The 22,786-nt window shown below is 37.3% G+C and overlaps 6 protein-coding genes across 10 annotated transcripts; 2 read left to right on the forward strand and 4 right to left on the reverse strand.

The window, feature by feature from the left end:
* Positions 238 to 2,988, reverse strand: LOC18593271. 2 transcript variants are annotated; one of them, XM_007020418.2, is made up of 4 exons: positions 2,737 to 2,988; positions 1,863 to 1,930; positions 1,499 to 1,733; positions 238 to 1,307 (listed from the first exon to the last, which is right to left on the reverse strand). In XM_007020418.2, the coding sequence occupies exons 1-4, from the start codon at positions 2,834 to 2,836 to the stop codon at positions 820 to 822; spliced, it is 891 nt and encodes a 296-aa protein (XP_007020480.2). In that variant the 5' UTR covers positions 2,837 to 2,988; the 3' UTR covers positions 238 to 819. The 2 variants fall into 2 exon arrangements, with proteins under 2 accessions (XP_007020480.2, XP_017980148.1); XM_018124659.1 differs by having other exon boundaries at positions 238 to 1,334.
* Positions 3,201 to 8,841, forward strand: LOC18593272 (ribosomal RNA small subunit methyltransferase B). 3 transcript variants are annotated; one of them, XM_007020419.2, is made up of 17 exons: positions 3,201 to 3,460; positions 3,696 to 3,758; positions 4,103 to 4,257; positions 4,536 to 4,649; positions 4,945 to 5,010; positions 5,206 to 5,289; positions 5,370 to 5,456; positions 5,677 to 5,768; positions 5,853 to 5,913; positions 6,178 to 6,237; positions 6,518 to 6,578; positions 6,834 to 6,941; positions 7,287 to 7,405; positions 7,484 to 7,555; positions 7,724 to 7,809; positions 7,908 to 8,004; positions 8,086 to 8,841. In XM_007020419.2, the coding sequence occupies exons 1-17, from the start codon at positions 3,337 to 3,339 to the stop codon at positions 8,215 to 8,217; spliced, it is 1,581 nt and encodes a 526-aa protein (XP_007020481.2). In that variant the 5' UTR covers positions 3,201 to 3,336; the 3' UTR covers positions 8,218 to 8,841. The 3 variants fall into 3 exon arrangements, with proteins under 3 accessions (XP_007020481.2, XP_017980145.1, XP_017980146.1); XM_018124656.1 differs by lacking the exon at positions 3,201 to 3,460 and adding an exon at positions 3,467 to 3,601; XM_018124657.1 differs by lacking the exon at positions 3,201 to 3,460 and adding an exon at positions 3,467 to 3,581.
* Positions 10,377 to 11,339, reverse strand: LOC18593273 (protein IWS1 homolog). Its single transcript, XM_007020420.2, is given in 1 exon segment — positions 10,377 to 11,339. A coding segment is annotated over 1 exon segment (963 nt).
* On the reverse strand, positions 14,274 to 15,161 carry LOC18593274 (protein IWS1 homolog). The gene has a single exon (XM_007020421.2). The coding sequence runs from the start codon at positions 15,159 to 15,161 to the stop codon at positions 14,274 to 14,276; it is 888 nt and encodes a 295-aa protein (XP_007020483.2).
* Positions 16,120 to 20,343, forward strand: LOC18593275 (poly(A)-specific ribonuclease PARN). Its single transcript, XM_018124018.1, has 7 exons — positions 16,120 to 16,587; positions 17,114 to 17,244; positions 17,359 to 17,687; positions 17,912 to 18,022; positions 18,458 to 18,584; positions 18,666 to 18,936; positions 19,284 to 20,343. Exons 1-7 carry the CDS (start codon positions 16,220 to 16,222, stop codon positions 20,125 to 20,127), a joined length of 2,181 nt encoding a protein of 726 aa, XP_017979507.1. The 5' UTR covers positions 16,120 to 16,219; the 3' UTR covers positions 20,128 to 20,343.
* On the reverse strand, positions 20,467 to 21,656 carry LOC18593276 (mavicyanin). 2 transcript variants are annotated; one of them, XM_007020424.2, is made up of 3 exons: positions 21,412 to 21,656; positions 21,092 to 21,313; positions 20,467 to 20,988 (listed from the first exon to the last, which is right to left on the reverse strand). In XM_007020424.2, exons 2-3 carry the CDS (start codon positions 21,291 to 21,293, stop codon positions 20,603 to 20,605), a joined length of 588 nt encoding a protein of 195 aa, XP_007020486.1. In that variant the 5' UTR covers positions 21,294 to 21,313; positions 21,412 to 21,656; the 3' UTR covers positions 20,467 to 20,602. The 2 variants fall into 2 exon arrangements, with proteins under 2 accessions (XP_007020486.1, XP_017979508.1); XM_018124019.1 differs by having other exon boundaries at positions 21,092 to 21,656.

Consider the following 22,786-nt stretch of genomic DNA (forward strand, 5'->3'; position numbering starts at 1 on the left):
ACAATGTGTAAGATTCCAACCCATTTGGCCATTTCTATTCTTTTTTATCAGGAAACAGATTGGTTTAAGGGATGCAGAAGTTGCCACGTGGCTAAATCTGATAACATAACAATCTCTATTGATCAAATAGAGAATAGCTTAGATGGCATGAACACTCAGAAAGTTAAAAAGAAAATAATAAAACAAGAAAGAAGCTGAATACTAGTACTATTAAAGATGGCACAGCATCAGCAGACAGACGCAAATAAAATCATGGAGAATGCCTAACTGAGAACATGAGTGTAATACATAGGAGTGGATTATCCCCCTTCTCATTAGTCTAACTTGTAAACATGGCTGCTGATCACCAAAAGCAAGAAAACTGGCTTGATATGATGATCACTTTACTAAACATTTCCACATCAAACAACAGTGTAACTAACTGAACTGGTTCTGTCCATGCTCAACCACCCTAGACCATTCCATTCACATGCAGAGCATTGCATACGTGCAGACACCTTTACAAAAGGATTGAATCACAAAAGTATAGTTCTTAAAGTCTCTCGCTCTAAAAAAGTATGGCTCATCTGCATTTGCAACTAAATTATACATGAAAGTGAAGGCCTGACAAATGACTTCACTCTACTAACACCTGGTGAATTATACAACCTTCAGTGTTTCATATACGGATGCGATGTCAACAATAAAAGAGAGAATTGGCATAACATGCAAGTAGGATCAGCTCAACAAGAAATAGATTGCAGAAAATTTTACTTCACAGAAGCACGGGATTACAAGGCATGGACATTCCCTATTGCTCAGGAGGCATCATTGGTTTCCTCAGTCATCACTGTCACTGATCTCAAACACTAAGAATTTTGCCAGAGATAAATTCTTGTAGCGTAACAGTTTCCCATCTCTGAATCTGCTAAGAGGAGTTGCAGGTCCTTGTTTATTTGCAGAAATTCTAATGTTATTTGAGGCTATGATAATTCGCTTCCCAACTTCACTATCTACAAACTTCTCTCTAGGATTTCCAGTCATTTGGGCCGTAGGCAACAAAAACAATGATTGCTTTGGGGGCGTTCTAACCATAAATCGTGGTGAGCCACCAATTTGAATGCTTGAGCAGCAATCATCCGCTTTGGTTCTCAGCTGATCTTCTGGCAGACTCTGAATGGCTCTACTAGTGATAGGAGAGTTGGCATGTTTGCTCACTCCACTACAGTTCAAAAGGTATCCATTGATGGTACCAGCAGCAGATATTTCTCTCAATGAGATATTAGTTGGATTCTTTGTCATTGAACTCAATTCCCTCTCTGCTGCATCTGCAGATTCAGCCTCATATTCAGAAGCTAAAAGGTTAAGAGATTAACACTTGGAATTCAATTATTTTTACTCAGGTATTCCTTCTCAATTTCATGATCCTGATATTTTATGATGTTAGTCTTTCTCTTCCTTTAAATAAGATAAGTTTTTAGAAGCTCTTGTGGTAAAGCTTTGACACTAAGTTTCTTACCACTGCTTATCATGGGCTCTTGTCCAATGTTTTGAACAAGAGAATTGGTGAGATGGTTGCCATCACATTTATGATCTCCAACTTCTGCAGCAGCAAAGTTTGATAAGCATGGCCCATTTGAAGCTTTTAAAGTCCTTGCTTCGATATGGAGGAACCACGTTCCCTCTTGATGATGGAAAGCATACTTTATAGGCATAGATAAAGGCAGATGGTAAAAGCATGATTTTCTCTTCACCTACTAGGAAACAAACAGCAGAACATACAGACAAGTTATTAGTTGAACAAGTGGTAGGAAAATTGTAAGGAGAAGAACCCATCAACAGCATCAAATCAAGAAAAAGGAAAGGATTGACATGAGATTTACCGTTAATGCATAAACTTCGATCTTTCCCAATTTGGGGAAACAACTGCAGTGCGTTCTCTCGAGTTCCCCTACAGATAAGATTTTGGCACACGCTAATTGCTTAAACAAATAGAGCAGGGGCTAGAACATCTAGAGCAGAAATGCAATAACAATGCAGTAATCTAACATTAAATCATCAAATGACAGCAAGTTGAACACTAGGAAGAAGCTAACCGTAATAACATATCTTTGGATCGACAATCATAGTCTAAATGTGGTCATTAAGTTTATAAGTTATACAATTCTTAATCTACCAATGATCCATTAGCTACAATAAAACAACAGGAATGAAAGAGGCAAAATCAAATATACCAGGACATTTCCAGGATAAAAATGCAATTATCTGAATTCTCACAAACTAGCCCGGTGGTCCTAGATAAGCTATGCTTGTGTAGCATTACTCTCTAAAGTGATATCAATGTGAAAATAAGAAAAAACTACCCTTTTTTGACTGGGAGCACTAACAATAATTAAAGGTAGAAATGGGAAAATGAAAATCTCTTTTTTACAATGCAATGAAAGGGATGAATTTTTGTGCATCAATTTAGGTGAAATGAATATAATCTGCAATGCCCATTTGCCAGAATGATATATATGATTGCTTTTTGCAACCGATAAACTAAAGGGAAAGCAAGAGAATCAGTCAAAGAGTAGTAACTCCAATACATAAGAGAATGAGTTAATGTCAGTAATTCCCCCATATAAGGTAATGGCAAAGGCAGCAACTTTGCAACTGGGAAAACTAAAAAAGAAAAGAGAAAGGAAAAAGATGGAAAATAGATAGCAACATGTAATCAGGAGCAAGAAAAGAAGATTGTGTTTGTTATAAGCTTACTCTGGAAATCTCCAACAGTGGTATCTGGAGAGACAGCCATGGCTAAGTGAGTGCCTAAGTTTGTGTCTGTAAAAACTGCTACTTCAGCCTCAGATGCCATTCGGTTGGCCTGGAAACTGGAGTGTGACAGACAGCCAAGGACTTCAAGAACAAAATAGACCAAGATTAAGTGAGTTACTGACTCATGTCATCATGTCTCCTGACCCAAAGATCGAAAGAGTGGAGACAAAAGGACAAGAGTCTGATCAGAGCTGTACAATGGAATGTGGTCGAAAGGGCTTTTAGTATATTCATTTTTTTGTTAATAAAATGGGGTCAAATGGGCCTTTACTAGGGCTGTTCGAGCCATGGACAAAGGGAGTTTCGGTTAACAAGTAACAACTGCTGAAGACAGGCCCATGCTAGTCCAACTCAATCCACATTTTAGAGCTTCGGACAAGCTCTGGCTGAAGCGTGTCAAAAGAGCGGCATCGACACTGGACGGGGTTTTTCCGTTTTTGTTTGCTTCCGTATGTTATCCCAAAAAACAAGCAGAGTAAATAAAACATAAGCTCGTCGGGTTGCTCTGGTCGTGTTTCAATACAAGAAACCAAAGCATCAATGGCAAACGTGCTGCCTCTTCATGTCTTTTCTTCTTCACAAGCACAGAGAACTTCCTCCAAGCCATTGAAACTCACCAAGAGGACAAACAAGTCTAACACATCATTTTCTACTGCTAAAAAAGGTAGCTTGCTGCTGTTTCTTCCCCAGAAACTGTTATGAAGAAAGTTTTTAGACCCAGAAATTAAAATGGAAGACTGAAATATCTGGAACTCAAGTTTCAATCTTTTTTGTAGAATCTTAAGGTTGCGGGCTTTTATCTGATGTAGGACAAGTTGGGTTACATTTATATAAGTTAGAACTTTTAAGTGTAGTCTCATGTTGCTTGTTTTGATGATAAAAATAATGTGACAATTCAGGTCTTCTCAGTCCCTCACACAAAGTCCAGAAGTTGAATTTGGAGGTTTCTCCCCATAGAGCTGGTAATTTCAGCTTCTCTCTCTGCTTTCTTATGGAATTCATTTTTGTTGTGCCACTTTTTAAGGCGGCATAATGAATGGTTGAAATTGTGCTGACAATTGCATGCATTACTCACTTCATACCTTTTTTTAAGATTTGAAATTCTACTAGTATAAGTGTGCTATTTTTCCATCCAAATAATTGTCTTGATCAGTAATCAAGTGTATATGTATCATGTTTATAATATCATATTTCTTACTCTTGGTTCTTTTGAGATTAAATATAAGGTCAGGGCAGTTGGTCTTAAGAGTATTCTACCTCATATTGTTGATTTTCTTTTGTGGAATTTTTTTTATGACTTATGCAGTATCTGCAGTGAGGTTGATGAGAATTGAGCTAGGCGGTGCATTTGCTGACCTTTTAAATGAGAAAGGAAAGGGTTCTGGTGATAATGAGATGGGATATGTGGAAAGAACTCTTGGCTTTCGCACTCGTGATTTAGATGATCGAGATCTTAGATTGGTCATCTTTCTTTTACCTTTCTTTTCTTTCATGTGCTTATGTTGCTCTATTATTTTAGTGTGATGTTAGTCTAGGCAGTCATCAAGAGATTTTTAAGAGTGTTTTATATCTAACTTATCAAAATGCTTAAACTAGTTTAACCAGGCTTTATATTTTGTTTCCTCGTTTCTAATGGAGGTTAGAGATGCTTTTTCTAAGGACTTCCTATATGAACTTAAACAAGTTAAATAAATGGCAATAAGTTTTTAAAAGAAGTCGTTATGTTTGGAATGTCATAGGTTACAGATATCGTTGGAGGCACCATTCGTTGGAGGAGATATCTTGATCATTTGATTGGATCACTATGCCATGATAAAAGTGTGTTTAGCAGCATGGAGCCACTTCTTTTACAGGTACTTTTTCTTCAGATATTCTGTAGGGGTCTGTCCGTAATATTCCTTTAATCTTTTGGTGGTTTATTTATTTATTAATTTTAATACTTTAAGTCAGCTTCATAAAGTGGCTTTTATTGATTTTTCAATTTTTGCACGAGCAATCTTTTTTTTTGCTGAGCATTTGCACTAACAATCTACGAGTTTATTAATTCCCCCTCTGAATGACTTGCTTATGTGCTTTGAAACAAAGCTGAGTCAATTTGGAGTGTTGAAACTTGAATATATTTAATTCATCTCTTGTCTATGCTTTTAGATTCTCCGAATTGGTTTCTACGAGATTGTCAAGCTTAATATGCCACCATATGCTGTTGTAGATGAGGTAAATCTGTTCATTTTTCTGATAATTGCATGTTTCGTTCTTCTTTCTACCTTGAAGATCCTCCATGTGAAACCATCAAATATTTTTATTTAAAAAGCTCTATATGTGATGGCATATGTCAATTTGGATCTTACTTCATATAAGATTCTGGCCTAAAATCTTTTCTATTGTCAACTTTGTTATGTATAAGTGCAGAATGTGAAACTTGCAAAGGTTGCTCTTCGGCCTGGTGCTGGTAACATGGTCAATGGGATCCTCCGGAAGTTAGTTTTGGTTAAGGTTTGCCACTTTCTGTTTACGTGATTGAAGCAGTGAGCAATGATCAGGTTTTTTATGTCTTCTTCACTTGGGGTTGGCAGGAAAATAACTCCCTTCCTCTACCCAAATTGGAAGGTGATGATCGTGCACAAGCACGTGCTCTTGCTACTCTTTATTCTCATCCTGTTGTAAGTCTGCGATTGTAAACCTCTGCTTGTAGTTGTTTTAGAAATATGTATAGGATAATGTGCAATGGTAGTTTCATAATCCTGACTGCCAACTTGATCTGTGGTTTATCATCAGTTTGTAAATTGAAGCATAAAGGCATTGTTTTATTTCATAAATTTTCTAACTTTGTCCATATCCTTAGTGCTAACTTTAATCCTGCCTATTTATCTAATTTTCTAGTGGATGGTAAGGCGATGGACGAAGTATCTTGGACAAGAAGAAGCAATTCGGCTGATGATGTGGAACAATAGTGATCCCAGTTTCAGCTTAAGGTTTCTGCCACATTTTTCCTGCTTTCTGAATATGATATTCGTGTCATATTGATTCTAAGACTAACTCTTCTATACTGATATCAGGGCAAACTCTGGAAAGGGAATTACTAGAGATGACCTTGCGATGCAGCTTAATTCCTTGAAGGTGCTTGATTACCATATTCTTTGCCTTATTAGTTATCATTTTTCCTATATTCCATAAAAATATTTGAAACACACATGATAGTATTGCTTCTGGTAATATGGCATTAATAAGGTCTTTCACCTTAATGCAACTTAATTTTTATTATGTAATTCTTCCTTCGCCCCCACCCTTTTTCTCATGCTTAAGTATGCACAGACTAGTTTATCTGTTATAACATACTCCCATACCATGCTCCTTAATATTAATTTTCTATTTTGACTGCAGGTCCCTCATGAGGTTTCTTTGCATTTGGATGATTTTGTGCGTGTAAAAATTGGTTTGCAGGTAGGAGTTTGATATATGAATTTTTCCAACATAAGGTTTATGCTCATACAACATATGGTGCCATTTGAAGTCTACGCTTGAGGCTAGTAAATGTGAATTATAAGTTGAAATTTGTTGGTACAGCATGTGCAGTCTGTTTTTCTTTGTGAGGGCAGATCACAGTGTTCCTTACCAAAAAGGCACTTGTATGTTGCATCTGTAGCTACTAGTGATGGTTATCTGGAAACCGAAATTACTGCTCAGTGCACAGTATCTTGATTACCTACTCTTCCAATTTCAGAATGTCATACGAGCTGGGTTGCTGAAAGAAGGTCTCTGTTCTGTCCAGGATGAAAGTGCAGGTATAGTTCACTGTCTTCAATCTAGGTTTCACGTAAAGCTTGTTTGGACAGAGAAAACGTTAAGGTTTCTAATTAAGGTATTCTATAATAAAATAACATCACAGTATGTTAAGTTTCAGTGAGGTAGTTAGATGTCCCTGCAAAACTAAATGTTGGTAAAGCACTTTTCATTTATTGATCAATGAAAAATTCTTCTGAACTTGATTTGGATTTTATACAACTTGTCCTTTAAATTATATCAAAATCTCATTGCAGGTCTAGTAGTTTCAGTTGTGGATCCTCAACCGGGTGATGACATTATAGACTGTTGTGCTGCTCCTGGAGGGAAGACTCTTTACATGGCATCTCGTTTGAGTGGCAAAGGTATACCTGCCAACTTTATCTGATTGCAGCTTTCTTCTTCTTTGTTACTTGAACTACTTAGCAGTCATTTTCAGGCATCAAAAAGATTTCAATTTTATATTAATTCCTCTTTTATACTTGTATGTATATGCACACAATAAGAATGAGCTCTTCCACCTTAAGTTCTGATCTAGCAGAATCTTTTGGTTAACGTCAAGAAGCACAACAGAATCTGCACTTAGATAGCCTGGAACTTCTCTGGCCATGTTAATTTAATTTTATAATTTCTTATAGTAAGATAATGCAAAACTAATTCATGTTTTTGGTTGCTGAAAACCATGATGGGACTCCTTATTTGACTCTTAGGCAAAGTGCATGCAATTGACATAAACAAAGGCCGCTTGAGAATCCTTAGAGAGACAGCCAATGTGCAAAAAGTCAATGGTGTTGTTGCTACAATCCATGCTGATCTTTGTACTTTTTCTGTAAGTTCTTCTCTTAAAAGCTTAGTATTTCAAGGAATATGGAACTTCTTACGTATATCTCTACTCTAAAATTTGTAGGAGAATAGTCTACTCAAATCTGGTAAAGTTTTGTTGGATGCTCCCTGTTCTGGACTTGGGGTTCTCTCCAAGGTAACATGATATGACCATGAATCGTTCAATGTTTACTTGCTGCAAGCTTTTAAAAATATTTAAAATTTTCTTCTAATTCTTCTGCCCACTCTCCCAGTTACCTACTGTTTGATTTTGGGGGAGATGAGATATATCTAACCACTCTTTCTTTCTTTTACTGTTTCAAAGAGAGCAGATTTGCGATGGAATAGAAGTTTAGAAGATCTGGAACAACTTAAGAATTTGCAGGATGAGCTCCTTGATGCAGCTTCCACGTGAGATCTATGTTCTCCTCTACGCCTAGGGTCTTACTCTTTGATTGAATGTATGATTCCAACTTTTTAACCTTACAGCATTTGTTCTGCATTTATAGACTGGTGAGCCTGGGAGGAGTGTTAATATACAGTACCTGCTCCATTGATCCGGAAGAGAATGAAGACAGGGTGGATGCTTTTCTTGGCAGGCATCCTGTAAGAGCAATGGCTTTTTCCTCAACTTCTGTGCTGGAATTTTATTTATTAATTGATTTTTTTTTAACTTTCCTTTTTCAGGAATTCAGAATAGATCCTGTTGATAGATATGTACCATCTGATTTCGTTACAAAACAAGGCTTCTACCTCTCTAATCCAGTGAAACACTCACTAGATGGAGCATTTGCAGCTCGTCTTGTTCGGGCTTTGTGAAGAAATGAGTACAGTACAGCAACCCTTGATGGTCTATGTGAAGAACTCACTGCATGACAGAGTTCTCTCTTTGATACTGGGCCACTGCAGTGAATAGCTCATGTTTACAGCATTATCAAATCAACCCGATTTTATTGAATTCACCCTGGAAGTACACAGTGCCGAAGAATAAAGAGTTTACCAGTGCTTCAGCATGATTTGTGGGAGGCCCTTAAGAAACAGATCATACCAATTCTATAGCCTGATATATTGCTTACCAGGCAAACTACTAAAGCTTGCAGTCTGGTGATAACAATGGGAGCTGCTCGAGGAGCTTTTTTATGGTACATTAAAGCTGAATTTAAACCAGCAGGTCGTTTGCACATTGGTCTGCTTATGGACAGAATTCCTAGTATTGGCAACATACAATGTAACAGTCTTTTTCGTTTGTGAAAATATATAATGGATGCTGGGGAAAAAAAATAATAAACACTAGTATTTCCCTTATGAAATACTTAATACTCTTTTTTTTTTATTTTCTGATGATTCAACATTTCTTTTGTCATAAACACTAGTATCTCCTCTCATGAAAAGTGTAATTATTTTCCATAATAATTGCATCGAGCATCATTGTTAAACGGCTTACTCAACCTTATACGTATGTTCTTTCTTTTTGCATGTAAAACTTATTCCAATTGGAACATTGATGTGCATATACATGAATGTAACAGAAAAAGAAGTAACCTATTTTGAGACTCTTGAGCAAGGTTGGCGTTTTCAGCTATACTGGCTGACAGATTTGAAGTCTTTTGAAAGTATGCATGAAAGCCATTTTCGGATCATTTATATAAGTAGGTAACCATACAACAATTACCAGACTTAGTCTAAGTGGTCATCTCATCAGGAGACAGGGAGTTCGAGTTCAAGAAGAAAAAGAAGAAGGAGAAGAAGCAGAAAGATCAGCAAAAAGATGAATACAAGATGCCATACGTTTTAGTTGTCCATGATGAATGCATGGCTAGTTACCTTAAGATTTGCAGTATATAACGAAGACTAAACTCAGCTCAATCAGTGGAGGAAGCACGGACAAATTTTAATGGCCTTGGTTCTGCATTGGTCACAGTGCAGCAAAACACCAGAAATACATGATTTTGACAGGACTTTTGCATTTTGGATTCAGAGCCTCGACGTAGTAGCTGGGCCAAGACACAGCCAGCCGGTTCTGAGGAAAAACAGCAAAGTATAGGCAAGTTAGTTGGAGACATTCCGCATATGGAGGAGGTTCTACCTCCTCATCAAGTCCTCAACCTGCTGTAAAGAGGGATTGTAGGTAGAAATCAACAACATAAATGCAACCAAGACTGTTGATGTGAAGGATTTTCCTTGGCTTGGGGTATGCAAGGCACAACAATTCTTTGCATCTCATAATACACCAGATAAGAGGAAAGCAATACTATCAAGCTTAGGATTGCGGGGCATTTTGTTCAACTCTAAGGGAAGGGAAGACTCATCGAGTTATCATCATGTAACTTGGGATGATTTACAGCAACCTGCTTATGTTTTTGGTTTCACAATCAACTGAAATTTTGATGACTGAGTTTTGCTCTGAACTGATGTTCTCAAACAACATTGACCTTTGAGCAATCCAAATTTGATAATTAGAATAAAAGACTTAGCTCAAAAATTGGATGAACATTCACAAGAATGACTACAACAAGCGAACACCAATAGTACACATTAACTACACGTTAAAACTGTAACAGCAGCAGCAATTCTCTTGCATATATTACTCAAAAATAGAGATATCCATGACAGCAAGCTCTAGCGCTTACTCTATGGGGGACAACACACACGAATGATTTCCAGAGGCTGAATCATGCTGAAATAAACTCTCAGGCCTTTCGATGTCAGCTTTTGTTGTCTATCTCAGTAGCTCATAACCTTGTGCTAGGGATGATTATCAATCTAAGAACGTTCAGAGAACACAAAGCCGAATGCAAATATTTTATATTTTGATTAGATTGTAGGGAAAAGAAAAACTTGAGAATGTACACAGGACAATGGAGAATGATACTAAAAAATTTAACTTCATTCATAACAACTTAAAAATTACAGAAAATTTCTTTGACAGCTAAAACAGTAAGAAGGTCTAATAGAACATAATATCGACTTGTTTAACATCACACACTTAGGAGCACACGACGACCCTCAGCACTAAGCTTTGCAGCTTGCAGCGGCTTCTTTCTCGTTGCTTTCAACTGCTTCAACCTCTGCTCTATCCTTTGGCGAGAGTCTCCTTGTACTTCTTGTTGTCTAGCAGACGTTCTGGCTATCTCTGGGTTGTACTTAGATTGGGGACGTACTGTATAAACAAGTGAAGCTGGTTCGGGCCTTGTAACATGTTGCCTCAAAGAAGATGGTCGAGAAAGCTTATGCTCCTTGGCAACACTGACGCCCAAATCACAAGCCTTTACTTCCACCATTGCAGGTTTGCTTACAGGCTTTTTCATTACGGGAACATGAATATCATCATCATTTCTCAGGTCAGAGAACCTTGTACTCTTGTTGAAGATGCTTCGGCTCCATCTGTCGATCAAATCCTTAGCGACCCTTCTGTTGGAAACTGTTTCCTCCTCATATTTGGATAGGAACATGATCGCCCTTCCAAGACCGCTCCTCTAGAACTGCTCTCGTTGGTAATGCTGCTCTAAATCGATCGGAAAATCTGCCAGGATGTTCAGAACTGCTCCACGGATATTGGCATTGGGCAGGCTGCCGTCAGGAAGGGGCTCAAGCCAGTTCTTCAAGAGTGTGAGAACCCCATGATCCAAGAACTGAAGCTGACAGCTTTTCTTGGACAAAACCTCTGTGAGAAATGGCAACTTCTTGAGCTTGCTGATGGCAGGTCGGCCTTCTCTGTTGAGTTGTGCATCGTCTTCAGCAACGATCGTGAGCTCAGCCAGTACTTTCTCGACAAACAAGCTGATTTCTTCTGGACTTTTTTCGACCTTCCTCCTCCTCTTGACAGCATCGAACATGGCATTGATTTCTGGATCATCCTTCCCTCTCTCCCTCTTCTTTCCTTCCACAAAGCTCTGCTTCTTCATGACGCAATCCTTCCGGGAAAAACGGTTGTCACCCATCACACTGATCATAAAACTGTAAGATTCTTTCTTTAACTTTGCAATGTCACACTGCTTTCAGGTTCTTGCATGAACAAGTATTTATAGGTATCTGACCAATCCTTATGTAATAAGAGTTCCTAACATTTAGGAAGTTTCAATTTTCGAATAAAATTTAGAAAGTTTCAATTTTCAAAATAGAGACAAAAGTCATCCCAGACTTCCAAAACTTGTCAAACTCTAACACCTCATGCTTTTGGTTCAAGCAAGGTAAAAAAGAAGGAATTAATTCAAGTTAATAAAGAAATAGTATTCACTTAAAACGACCCAGTTTTTTTCTTCATATTTAGAGTTGTGTGTAGTGTGGAAAGAGTGCTCTTTGGTAGCTCCCATGGCCCCTTGTCAACCTCAAACAGTGTGGCGTTCTGACTCTGACCTGCCCTGCCCTGCTACTAGGAGCAGAGGCTGTGAGGATCATGGTGGTTGCTTGGGTTGGCTCTGCCTCTGCCGTGGGATGAGGGAAGTGAAGGAGCTGCTTCCTGCTTGGATGTTGGAGAAGGAAGAGAACTGTAATGACAAGAGGAGCCATGGAAAGGAGAGTGGACAGAAACAGAGTGAGAAAGAAGAGTCACGATGTAGAAATGGTGGGAAATTTTCAAAAAATAAAAATATTAATATTAATTAATTTTTATGAGTTTTTTGTATGCATTAGTAATAGTATCAAATTAAAAAAATATTAATAGATTAAAATTTTTATATTATTTTTATTATTTTTTGTGTTTGATTAAAGTTAGGTTGCTAATTGTTGATTTATTTTGTTAATTAATATATTAAAATTTTCATCCATTTTTTTCTTATTTTATGTTAATTTATGATATACTTGAAAAAAATAGTAAGCTTAATTTGACATTTGATATACTATTTTGCCAATCTTATAGAGCTATATTAGTGAATAATTTTTTTTTGCTCATAAAATTTATAATTTTATTACTGAATAACTGTTTTATTTAAGGAAAGGAAATATGAAATTATGCATAATATTGAGTTATAATATTAAAAAAAATTAATTTTACATATTTAAAACTTTTATTTACATATTATAAATATTGGGGGAAAATCTCAAAAATATAGAAGAAAGGAAAAAAAAAGGTTATAAAAGAAAAAATTATAAAAATATGGGGAAACGGCATCGTTTTTGTAAACTGCTTGGCCTTTATATTTTAAAGGCTTTTAACCCCAGGCCTCTGACGGCCCAAAACCCAAAACCATATCTCGATATCTCCTTCAAAAACCCCACCACCCATTACCGCCGCCGCCGCCGCCGCCGCTTCTGCCACCGCTATGCTCCCATGAACACCACAAAACAGTGGCCCAAGAGGGCCTTAATCCTCTCACGTGTCCTACCACGTGCCTTCTCCTCAAGACTACTTTCCAAAGCTAATACTTCAGCCACACTGGCTGATAGATTTGAAGTTTTATGAAAGCATGCATGGAAGCCATTTCCGGATTGCAAAACAGCTGTTTTTGTTCTATTGAATGAAGGTATATCAGTAGGTAACCATGACACTAACTACAAGACTTAATCTAAGTGGTCACCTCATGAGGAGACGGGGAGTTTGAGTTCAAGAAGAAGCAGCAGAAACAGCAAAAAAAGGGTGAATACAAGATGCCATACACATTTTCATTGTCCATGATGAATGCATGGCTACTTACCTTAAGATTTGCAGATATATATAACAAAGACCCAAACTCAGCTCAATCCAGTTCTAATGGAGAAAGATGGAACTAATTTTCAATAAAAGAGACTGAAATATTTATTATGAATGCCTATCACATGATGGAGCAGATATATAGTTGGATTTGGGTCATAAACCAATCCATAGTGTAAGGCACAGTGTGGATACTGACAACAACTTGATGAAGTGAATTTGCAGATTTCTGTCTTTATTTTTCTCGATCTTTGCCTTTGGCTTCTCCCACACTGCTTATGGCGGCATACCCAAGCTTTTACCTGAGTAAACAGGTCCAGTATGCTGGATCAATTCCTTCTCCATTCAGGATCACCTGATCTTTGTCTTTCCCTGCAGTCTTTACCGAACTCACACGTGTCAGAGAAAACAAGGATTAGAGTTCAGAACAACAACATTGAATAAAATGAATTTTGATAAATTAAATTATTCGAAGGATGCAATACACACCATCTGCTACTGCAGCAATCTTCATGGCCATGGTTCTGCATTTGTCACAGTGCAGCAAAACACCAGAAAAATATTTGATTTTGACAGGACTTTTGCTTTGTGGATTTCGAGCCTCGACCTAGTAGTTAGTCCTACACAGCTAGCCAGTTATGAGGAGAAAGAGCAAAGTATTGGCTAGTTAGTCGAAGACATTCCACATATGAAGGAGATTCTACCTCCTCATCAAGTTCTCAAACCTCCATGATGCTGTAAAGAGGGGTTGTAGTTAGAGATTAACAACATAAATGCAACCAACACTGTTGATGTTAAGGATTTTCCCTGGCTTGGGGTATGCAATGCACTTCAATGCTTTGCATCTAACATTAACACCAGATAAGAGGAAAGCAATACTATCAACATACATGCAACCAATACTGTTGATGTGAAGCATTTTCCGTGGCTTGGGGTATGCCTTAACAATTCTTTGCATCTCAAAATACACCAGATAAGAGGATTGCAGCGCATTTTATTCAACTGTAAGGGAAGGGAAGACTCATCGAGCTATAACTTGGGATGATTTACAGCAAGCTGCTCATTTAACTTTTAACTTCATTAATAACAACTTAAAATTTACAGAAAACTTCTTTGAAAACAAAACTGTCAAAAAGATCTAATAGAACATATATCAACTTGTTTAACATCACACACTTAGAAGCATACGACGACCCTCAGCACTAAGCTTTGCAGCTTGCAGCGGCTTCTTTCTGGATGCTTTCAACTACTTCAACCTCTGCTCTATCCTTTGGCGAGAGTCTCCTTGTACTTCTTGTTGTCTAGCAGAAGTTCTGGCTATCTCTGGGTTGTACTTGGATTGGGGACGCACTGTATAAACAAGTGAAGCTGGTTCGGGCTTGGTAACATGTTGCCTCAAAGAAGATGGTCGAGAACTTAGCTTCTGCTCCTTGGCAACACTCAAGTCCAAATCACAAGCCTTTACGTCCACCATTGCAGGTTTGGTCACAGGATTTTTCATCACGGGAACATGAATATCATCATCATTTCGCAGGTCAGAGAACCTTGTACTCTTGTTGAAGATGCTTCGGCTCCATCTGTCGATCAAATCCTTAGCGACCCTTCTGTTGGAAACTGTTTCCTCATCATATTTGGATAGGAAAATGATCGCCCTTCCAAGACCGCTCCTCTTGAACTGCTCTCGTTGGTAATGTTGCTCTAAATCGATCGGAAAATCTGCCAGGATGTTCAGAACTGCTCCACGGATATTGGCATTGGGCAGGCTGCCGTCGGGAAGGGGCTCTAGCCAGTTCTTCAAGAGAGTAAGAACCCCATGATCCAAGAACTGAAGCTGAAAGCTTTTCTTGGACAAAACCTCTGTGAGAAATGGCAACTTCTTGAGCTTGCTGATGGCAGGTTGGCCTTCTCTGTTGAGTTGTGCATCGTCTTCAGCAACGATCGTGAGCTCAGCCAGTACTTTCTCGAAAAACAAGCTGATTTCTTCAGAACTTTTCTCGACCTTCCTCCTCCTCTTGACAGCATCGAACATGGCATTGATTTCTGGATCCTCCTTCCCTCTCTCCCTCTTCTTTCCTTCCACAAAGCTCTGCTTCTTCATGACGCAATCCTTCCGGGAAAAACGGTTGTCACCCATCACACTGATCATAAAGCTGTATGGTTCTTTCTTTAACTTTGCAATGTCATACTGCTTTCAGGTTCTTGCATGAACAAGTATTTATAGGTATCTGAACAATCCTTATGTAATAAGAGTTCCTAACATTTAGGAAGGTTCAATTTTCAAAAAAAAATAAAAATAAATAATAATAATAATAAATAATATATATATATATATATATATATATATATATATTTAGAAAGTTTGATTTAAACCAACAAAGCTTTAAAAATCTTGAAAAAGCTGAGATTTATTCATATTTAAAATAATTATTAATTCAAAAAACAGAGACAAAACTCATCCCAAACTCTAACACCTTCATACTTTTGCTTTAAGCAAGCTCTAAAAAAAGGAATTAATTCAAGTTAATAAAGAAATAATATTTACGACCCTTTCTTTAATGAAATTATTATGCATTATGTTGAGTTATAATATTAACCAAAATTAATAATTTATTTTATCATATAAATAATGAAATTAAAATGCCATATTGAATATATTAATGAATGCAATTCAATTGACTTATTTACATTTAAAACATCATATCTTAATTTATATTCAAAAAAATACCTCGATTGCTTTTTTTTTAAATAAAATGTTTTTTTTTTTCATTTTCACTTGAAAGAAAAATATTAATCGTTATAGATTATATGATGTGAAAAATGTTTTACGAGATATTTTGTTGCATGCATGTGAAATGTAAGTTGATGATAAAAATAAATAACAATTAAGAATTCGGTATTTTTTTAAATAAATAAAATATTTATATTAAAAATTTCATATTAATTTAACTTATTTAAAACTTTTATTTATAATTATTGAAGGAAAATCCCAGAATATGGGAAAAACGACATCGTTTTTGCTAACGGCTTTGCCTTTTACGCACGCCTACTATATCTTAAAGGCTTAAGTCCCCTGGCCCCCTACGGCCCAAAAACCCAAAACCATATCTCGATATCCCCTTCTAAAACCCCACCACCACCACCACTGTCGCCGCCGCCGCGGCCGCTTCTGCCATCTGCCACCGCTATGCTCCGATGAACACCACAAAACACTGGCCCAAGAGGGCCTTAATCCTCTCACGTGTCCTATCTCGTGCCTTCTTCTCCAACACCAGCACCAGCGCTTCCCCTTCGCCGACGTTCCCTCTAAAGCACGTGACCAGATCCAACTTCGACTCGGCCCTCGTTGAGCTCCGTTCGCACGTGCGAGCAGCCGACTTCGTGGCCATCGACTTGGAAATGACGGGGGTCACCAGCGCGCCATGGCGGGAATCGTTCGAGTTTGACCGGTTCGATATTCGGTATCTAAAAGTCAAAGATTCCGCCGAGAAATTCGCTGTTATTCAGTTCGGTGTTTGCCCTTTTCGTTGGGACTCGCTTAAGCAATCGTTCATTGCTCACCCGTTAGTCTTCTCTTCCCAACTCATATGATTCTGTTTTATCAAGCTCTTTCTATACATATTGTTAATGCCATTTCAGGGTGAAAAGAACGGTCATTTCTTGTTATTATAGAGAAAAAATGGTATTTTATGATTGATTTTAGCTTAATTTGAGCTGTTTTAAGTGTTTGATTGACGATAAAATAAAAGAGAAGGAAAAAAACGAAGGCAATTTGAGCGCTTTGTAGAGAACTATGTATGGCAAAGTTAACAAAGAACAGGGGAGAGCAAAAAGAACAAGAAAAGACAGGACTTTGGTGTAAATTCACTGTAATTGCTATGAGGAAAGCAAGTAGGATCACTGCTTCGTTCCCCTTTAATCTGCAAAATTTAATCTTTGAATGATGTCTCTAACTTTGGTGTAAATTCACCGTAATTGGTATGAGGAAAGGGTGTAGGATCATTGCTTGGTTCCCCTTTAATCTGCAAAATTGAATCTTTGAATGATGTCTCTTATTAATGGATTCGACCGTTTAATAATCCTTGACAGGCACAATTTCTTTGTATTTCCTCGTCAAGAGATTCCACTTGATGGGCCATCTAATGAATTCCTCTGCCAGACGACGTCAATGGATTTTTTGGCTAAATACCAGTTTGATTTCAATGCCTGCATACATGAAGGTATTTTATGTATCTTTCATGTCCCAATTTGTCATTGATACCTTTAATGCTTGATGTACAGTTTCTGTAGCTGTGTTTTCTAAGTTGTCCTTACTTTGAGAATTCACATCTCAGGAGTATCTTACTTATCCAGAGGACAAGAAGATGAGGCCCGAAGACGATTAAAATCACTTTATAAAGAGCAGTTAACGAATTCATCACATAATTTAAGAGAGACTATGGATGTACCCTTGGTCAGAGTGGCAGATGTTCTCTTCACTGAAAGAATGAAGAAAAGATTGAGTGAATGGCGTGATGAGTTGTTACAGAATAGGAGTAGAGGGCCTCAAGATCAAGGGGCTTCAAATGACTTGAATCAACAATTTCAAACAGTTTTCTTTAAGATGCGTCCTGCTCTTAGTTTGAATGGATTCACTTCTCATCAACTCAGTCTGATACGAATGGTAAATGTTGTTGCATCTCTCTCTGGTTCTGTTTGTAATGTCTTCTCATTTTATTGATCTTCTACATTCAGCTTCTTCATTGTGACCCTCATTTGGAAACATTCTTGAAGACCATTTCCTTCTTGTATCATCAACATATGGTGTTAACAAGAATTATCTTTTAAATGGCTTTATCATGTCTTTGCTGAGGACATCAGATTTAATCTGGGAAACTGACCCTGCAGGTCACAAGGAAGCATTTCAAAGATCTTGTTTATGTTCGTTTCAATGGTGAAAGTTCTTCACAAGAATTCGTGGTTTTTACAGATTCAGAGAGTGATAAGGACAGACTTGTGGTAAGACACATCACATCTGTGAGGAAGATCTGTCAATTAGTTCCATATATTAGATGATGAATATTCAACTGTTTCTTTTATACAAAACATAGGAAACACTAGTTCATATTTATATGTTGGAGGGATTTCTAAAATGTAGAAGTTAGAATTGTAGATTCTATTCTGTTTGTTTCCTTCTAGAGGTAGAATGGATTTATCTTTAGCCTGGTAATGCTTTCTGAAAATTTAATTTCACAAGTGGAGCAAATAGTTAAGTGAAAAAAAATAAAAACGTAGAGTTTCAAGGGATGGATGTTTGTATGATGTCATCTTATGCAGAAACCTGATGGTGCTGAAATTAGGTAATGAGACTAAGTATGAAGCTGACAGCTGCATTTGGTGTGGCATCATTTTCATTTTGTGATGACTCTACTCTTGTGCCCTGATTTTCTGTAGGAGGAGGTGAAGAATGAGCATTACAGAAGGGCAGAAACGATGATCCATGCTGCAGTGGGGTTCCGTCATGTGATTGATCTACTTTCCTCGGAAAATAAGTTGATTGTTGGTCACAATTGCATCCTGGGTATGCATACTAGTCTCAGTTAGATGAAGATGTCACATTAGCTTAATAGATTACTGAAATGCTTTTATTGTGGTGATACAGATATTGCCCACATACACAGCAAATTCCTAGGTCCTCTTCCTTTAACTGCTGAAGAATTTGTCTCCTGTGTTAACAAGTACTTCCCAAATATCATTGACACCAAAATACTATTGAATGCTGACAACATACTACAGCAACGGATGAAGAAATCAAGCACATCATTGTCCTCAGCTTTTTCCTTATTATGCCCAGAAATTGCTCATGGGTTTGAAAGTAAAGTTCAGTCTTCTCAGCCATGTGTTAAAGTTGAGGTCCATGTGGATGAAATGAGGTTTGCCTTCCCTTTCCTAACTTACTCTCTATAATATATTAGTTAAAAGCCCTTGATTCATTTTACCATAGTAGCTGGCACTTCCCTCTCTATCCTTCGCCTTTCTCTCCCCCGTCAAAATCTGGCTAGTTTTTCAATCGAATCATATAGCTTAATGTTAACTTATTTTCGCAAATTTACTTGAGGGATCTCATTACCCTATATCATTTTTAAGACTAATTAACTAAACACAGCCACGTCATAATGAATGTTAACATTTATAATGAATCAATAATGCTACTCTTGCTGCCTCTCCCAAGTTGAGGAGCCATCTGGAGGTCCTTTTACACTGAGACTATAACTTGCAGGTCCCCTGATTGGAACTCTGGAGCCAAGCATGAGGCTGGCTACGATGCTTTTATGACAGGCTGTGTGTTTGCTCAGGTCTGTAGTCATCTAGGCATTGATTTTCAACTTTATTCAACTTCTGAAAATCTGGTCCAGAATGAAAAGCTCCAGAAGCACATGAACCTTCTATATCTGAGTTGGATTAATGGAGATGTTATTGATCTAAGGACAGGTAGCAGGACTGCAGAATTTTTGGGTTCTAATATCCTCAGAAAGCGGTTTCCACGGATTTTATATGAGAACATTGTTTTAATCTGGGGATTCCCATCTAAACTGAAACCAAGCGTGATAAGAGAGTGCATCTGCAAAACCCTTGGCCCTACTTCTGTTATTTCCATCTACCGAATGGATCAAACTGCAGTGTTTGTTCAGTTCAGCAAGGCAGAATTGGTCTCAGACTTTCTGATTTTGAAGGAAAGCCTAGAACGAAGTGATGATGCGATTTCCGTTCTGCATCCTCTTTCACAACTTTTGGAAGGTGGAAATACTCGTGCTGCTAGTTATGAAACATATAAAGATATCTGCGAATCACCTGTCTCAGAATTGTTGTTCGCAGATCAAGCAGAGGCTGTAGGTATCAAATGGAAGACCAAATTGTTGCCGTCGGATGTAGTGGAGAGCCAAGAGGATAATCATTTCCATTTAGAAAATGCACTGGATCATACTCCAGAGACAGTTGAAAAATCCAAGATAAGAAAGACAGAGGATGTAGTAAACGATTCATCAAATAAGCAGTTGACATGCGATGAGATCATCGATACTCTTCTTAAAGTCGAAAAGATTAGAAGAACCTCTAATTTGTAACTCAAGGCTTAAATTAAAGGCCATTTTTGGAGCTCTTTTTCCTCTTACTTTATCGCGTAATCTGTATCACATTGAGATTTTTGTATACAAATGATAGGATTACTGAGTACAATGATAAAATTTAGAAGTGTAAGATCACATTTTGATGGCAATTTTTTAGCCATCTTCTGTACATGAACAATTTGTCCATGAAATAAAATTTATATATTCTTGACATTGGATTCTGATTGCCCATGTACTGACTCATCCTTTCTTTGTTTTCAAGCTTGCTCAACAGATATATATGAATCCAAGGGGAAGAAAGGCTAAAGAAAGCAGAAGAATGGCAACAAATCAGAGTACATAGCAACCAAACCATGACAGAAAGAGTCATCAAACAACAGAAAGCACAAAATAGTTTTAAGAATATCTAATAAAACAAACCATGGAGGTAAGGAATGAAACCAAATAAACAGCTTCTAAACTAGACAGTATACTACATTAGCAAATACATAATAACCAACATGCCCCCAAGGGCAGTCATGAAGTAGGATGCAACCGTCAGCTTGATGGTAGAATTCTGAGGTGGCGGCCCCCAAAATGAGTCCCAACCACCCCCATCGTGATCAGATCCATCATCCCCATTAGGTGAAGGTGCAGGCTGAGGAGAACTGATTGCAGGGTGCACCATCACCCGAACGATCAGTTTCTGACCAGCTTTGCAGTGACCGCGCTCCCCACTGATGAAGTAGAAGAACCCGTATCTATCAAACTGGAAAACAGTGTCCCCATCTTCGAACTTAAAGATTGGATTTGACACACTGCATTTGGTGTAGCTTGTCTTGTTCACCACCAGCACTGAGTCGTTGTTGTACTTGAAATCTAATGACAGACAAGCAAAACATAAGTGACAAAACCAGTAATTAATCTGTTTCTGCTGCAAAAATGTACTGTTTTTGTAGACAAAAGTATAGTGTAAACTTACGAAGAGAATCCCCAACATGAAACCTGTTCCTGGTAGCCCATTCATTATAGGTTTCAGACTCATTCCCAGTTGGTTTTCTCCACCCTCTCTCTCCACCAACCTTGAACTCAAAAGAAGTAGCAGCAACCATGACCACGAAGACCAAAACCAGAGAAAACAAAGCACTGTTTTTGCAGAGTTTTGGAAGAGAAAAAGAACCCATTTTTTTCCTTTCCTGAAAGCCTCAAAAATCTCTCGAAACTCAGCTACTAAACTGAAAACAAACTCTGGGTTTTCAAGTTATAAGGAAAGCAAAGTGGCCTGGCAGTTAAGTTAGTTACCTTTCTTCGCGTGGGGTTGATTAGTGGGGTTGGACAGTTAAAGCCCTGATAGTCCCCCACGTTGTTTGACCTCGTCTTTCACACTTGGTTATGCCCTGGTGTCCAGCTCAGTGGATCCCATTCTAGTCGATTCAACGGCTGTGATCGTAGCCAAATCATGTAGATCATGCTGGTTAATTAGCTCAGAAGTAGACATGTTCATAGCAATTCTTGAGTAGATGATAATCAGAAGATTCACCATTTCCGTTCTTTCACTTAACAGGAAATAATGTTGAATGAAGATGGTGAAATCCTGAGACTTCCCATGTGAGAGTGCACTGCTGGAAGTTAATAGTATTGTCAGAATTTCCAGGGAAATTCCCTGTTAGAGATTGTATTGTGCCAGACTACAAATATATGACCAAGTATATATATATATATATATATATGATTTAGGTGAATTCAGTACCAGTAGGTTAACGAATATTGACAATTTGACAAGCTTTCTAAAATAAGGAATACTGTCCAAGAAATGCCTTCACAACCTTTTTAGGTATAATATACAAATAAACTCCTAAACTATTTAAAAAAATTCGAACGAACATTTATACTTTTATTACGTTTAAACAAATCTTTAAATTTTTATTTTGAATCAAATAAATTTTTATATTTTTATTTTGAGTCAAATAAATCCTTATAACTAATGATTAATTTAATGAAAATGATATTTGTTATTTTATATAACATGATGTTGACGTCGAATACTAAATATCATAATCGATCATGATATGTCAACATGTCATATTATAATCATGATATACTAATTTGGCATGATAACATAATCATATGACAGTTTTCACCTCCTCATTAATATTATGTTGTACCATGTCGATATAAAATGAAAAGTATCATTTTTACCAATGATAATTAATCAATCATTTATCATAAAGATTTGTTTAATTTAAAATAAAAATATAAATACTTAATCGAACGTAATAAAAAAATAAAAATTTATTTGAATATTTTGAGTAGTTTAAGGGATTATTTGAATATTATATATATTTTTATATTTTTTTGCATAATTTTAATAGTAAACCCTATAACATATTTTGAGTTATTTTTATTATTATTTATCATAATATAATTATTTTACTCGTGACATGTAACATATGATTTGAAGAACCGACATAATAATAAAAGGTGTTTTAACGCATATGATCGCGTCATCAATTATCACGCGATCACGGTAAATGGCATGCATGCATTTGATGCCTTGTCATGTAAAAAACAAATCAATAAATGGGGTTATCATAGATGCCTTGCCGTGCATGCATGCCACGTGTCACAATCTCAAAGACCAGATATTGTCCACAGATCAGAAGTTCTTAACCCTCCA

The sequence above is a fragment of the Theobroma cacao genome, chromosome 7 (genome assembly GCF_000208745.1).
Source record: "Theobroma cacao cultivar B97-61/B2 chromosome 7, Criollo_cocoa_genome_V2, whole genome shotgun sequence".
NCBI classification, from domain to species: Eukaryota; Viridiplantae; Streptophyta; class Magnoliopsida; order Malvales; family Malvaceae; genus Theobroma; species Theobroma cacao.

Bases quoted from the DNA above. Each gene is read 5' to 3' on its own strand.
- LOC18593271 (XM_018124659.1), bottom strand. From the start codon at position 2,836: ATGGCATCTGAGGCTGAAGTAGCAGTTTTTACAGACACAAACTTAGGC. The intron at 1,734-1,862 runs GTAAATCTCATG...GTTTCCTAGTAG, and splicing joins TCGAAGTTTATGCATTAACG to GTGAAGAGAAAATCATGCTT. The intron at 1,335-1,498 runs GTAAGAAACTTA...TTAACCTTTTAG, and splicing joins AGAGCCCATGATAAGCAGTG to CTTCTGAATATGAGGCTGAA.
- LOC18593272 (XM_007020419.2), top strand. From the start codon at position 3,337: ATGGCAAACGTGCTGCCTCTTCATGTCTTTTCTTCTTCACAAGCACAG. The intron at 5,011-5,205 runs GTAAATCTGTTC...GTATAAGTGCAG, and splicing joins CATATGCTGTTGTAGATGAG to AATGTGAAACTTGCAAAGGT. The intron at 5,769-5,852 runs GTTTCTGCCACA...TACTGATATCAG, and splicing joins GATCCCAGTTTCAGCTTAAG to GGCAAACTCTGGAAAGGGAA.
- LOC18593274 (XM_007020421.2), bottom strand. From the start codon at position 15,161: ATGGGTGACAACCGTTTTTCCCGGAAGGATTGCGTCATGAAGAAGCAG.
- LOC18593275 (XM_018124018.1), top strand. From the start codon at position 16,220: ATGAACACCACAAAACACTGGCCCAAGAGGGCCTTAATCCTCTCACGT. The intron at 17,688-17,911 runs GTAAATGTTGTT...CTGACCCTGCAG, and splicing joins AACTCAGTCTGATACGAATG to GTCACAAGGAAGCATTTCAA. The intron at 18,023-18,457 runs GTAAGACACATC...GATTTTCTGTAG, and splicing joins GTGATAAGGACAGACTTGTG to GAGGAGGTGAAGAATGAGCA.
- LOC18593276 (XM_007020424.2), bottom strand. From the start codon at position 21,293: ATGGGTTCTTTTTCTCTTCCAAAACTCTGCAAAAACAGTGCTTTGTTT. The intron at 20,989-21,091 runs GTAAGTTTACAC...GTCTGTCATTAG, and splicing joins TCATGTTGGGGATTCTCTTC to ATTTCAAGTACAACAACGAC.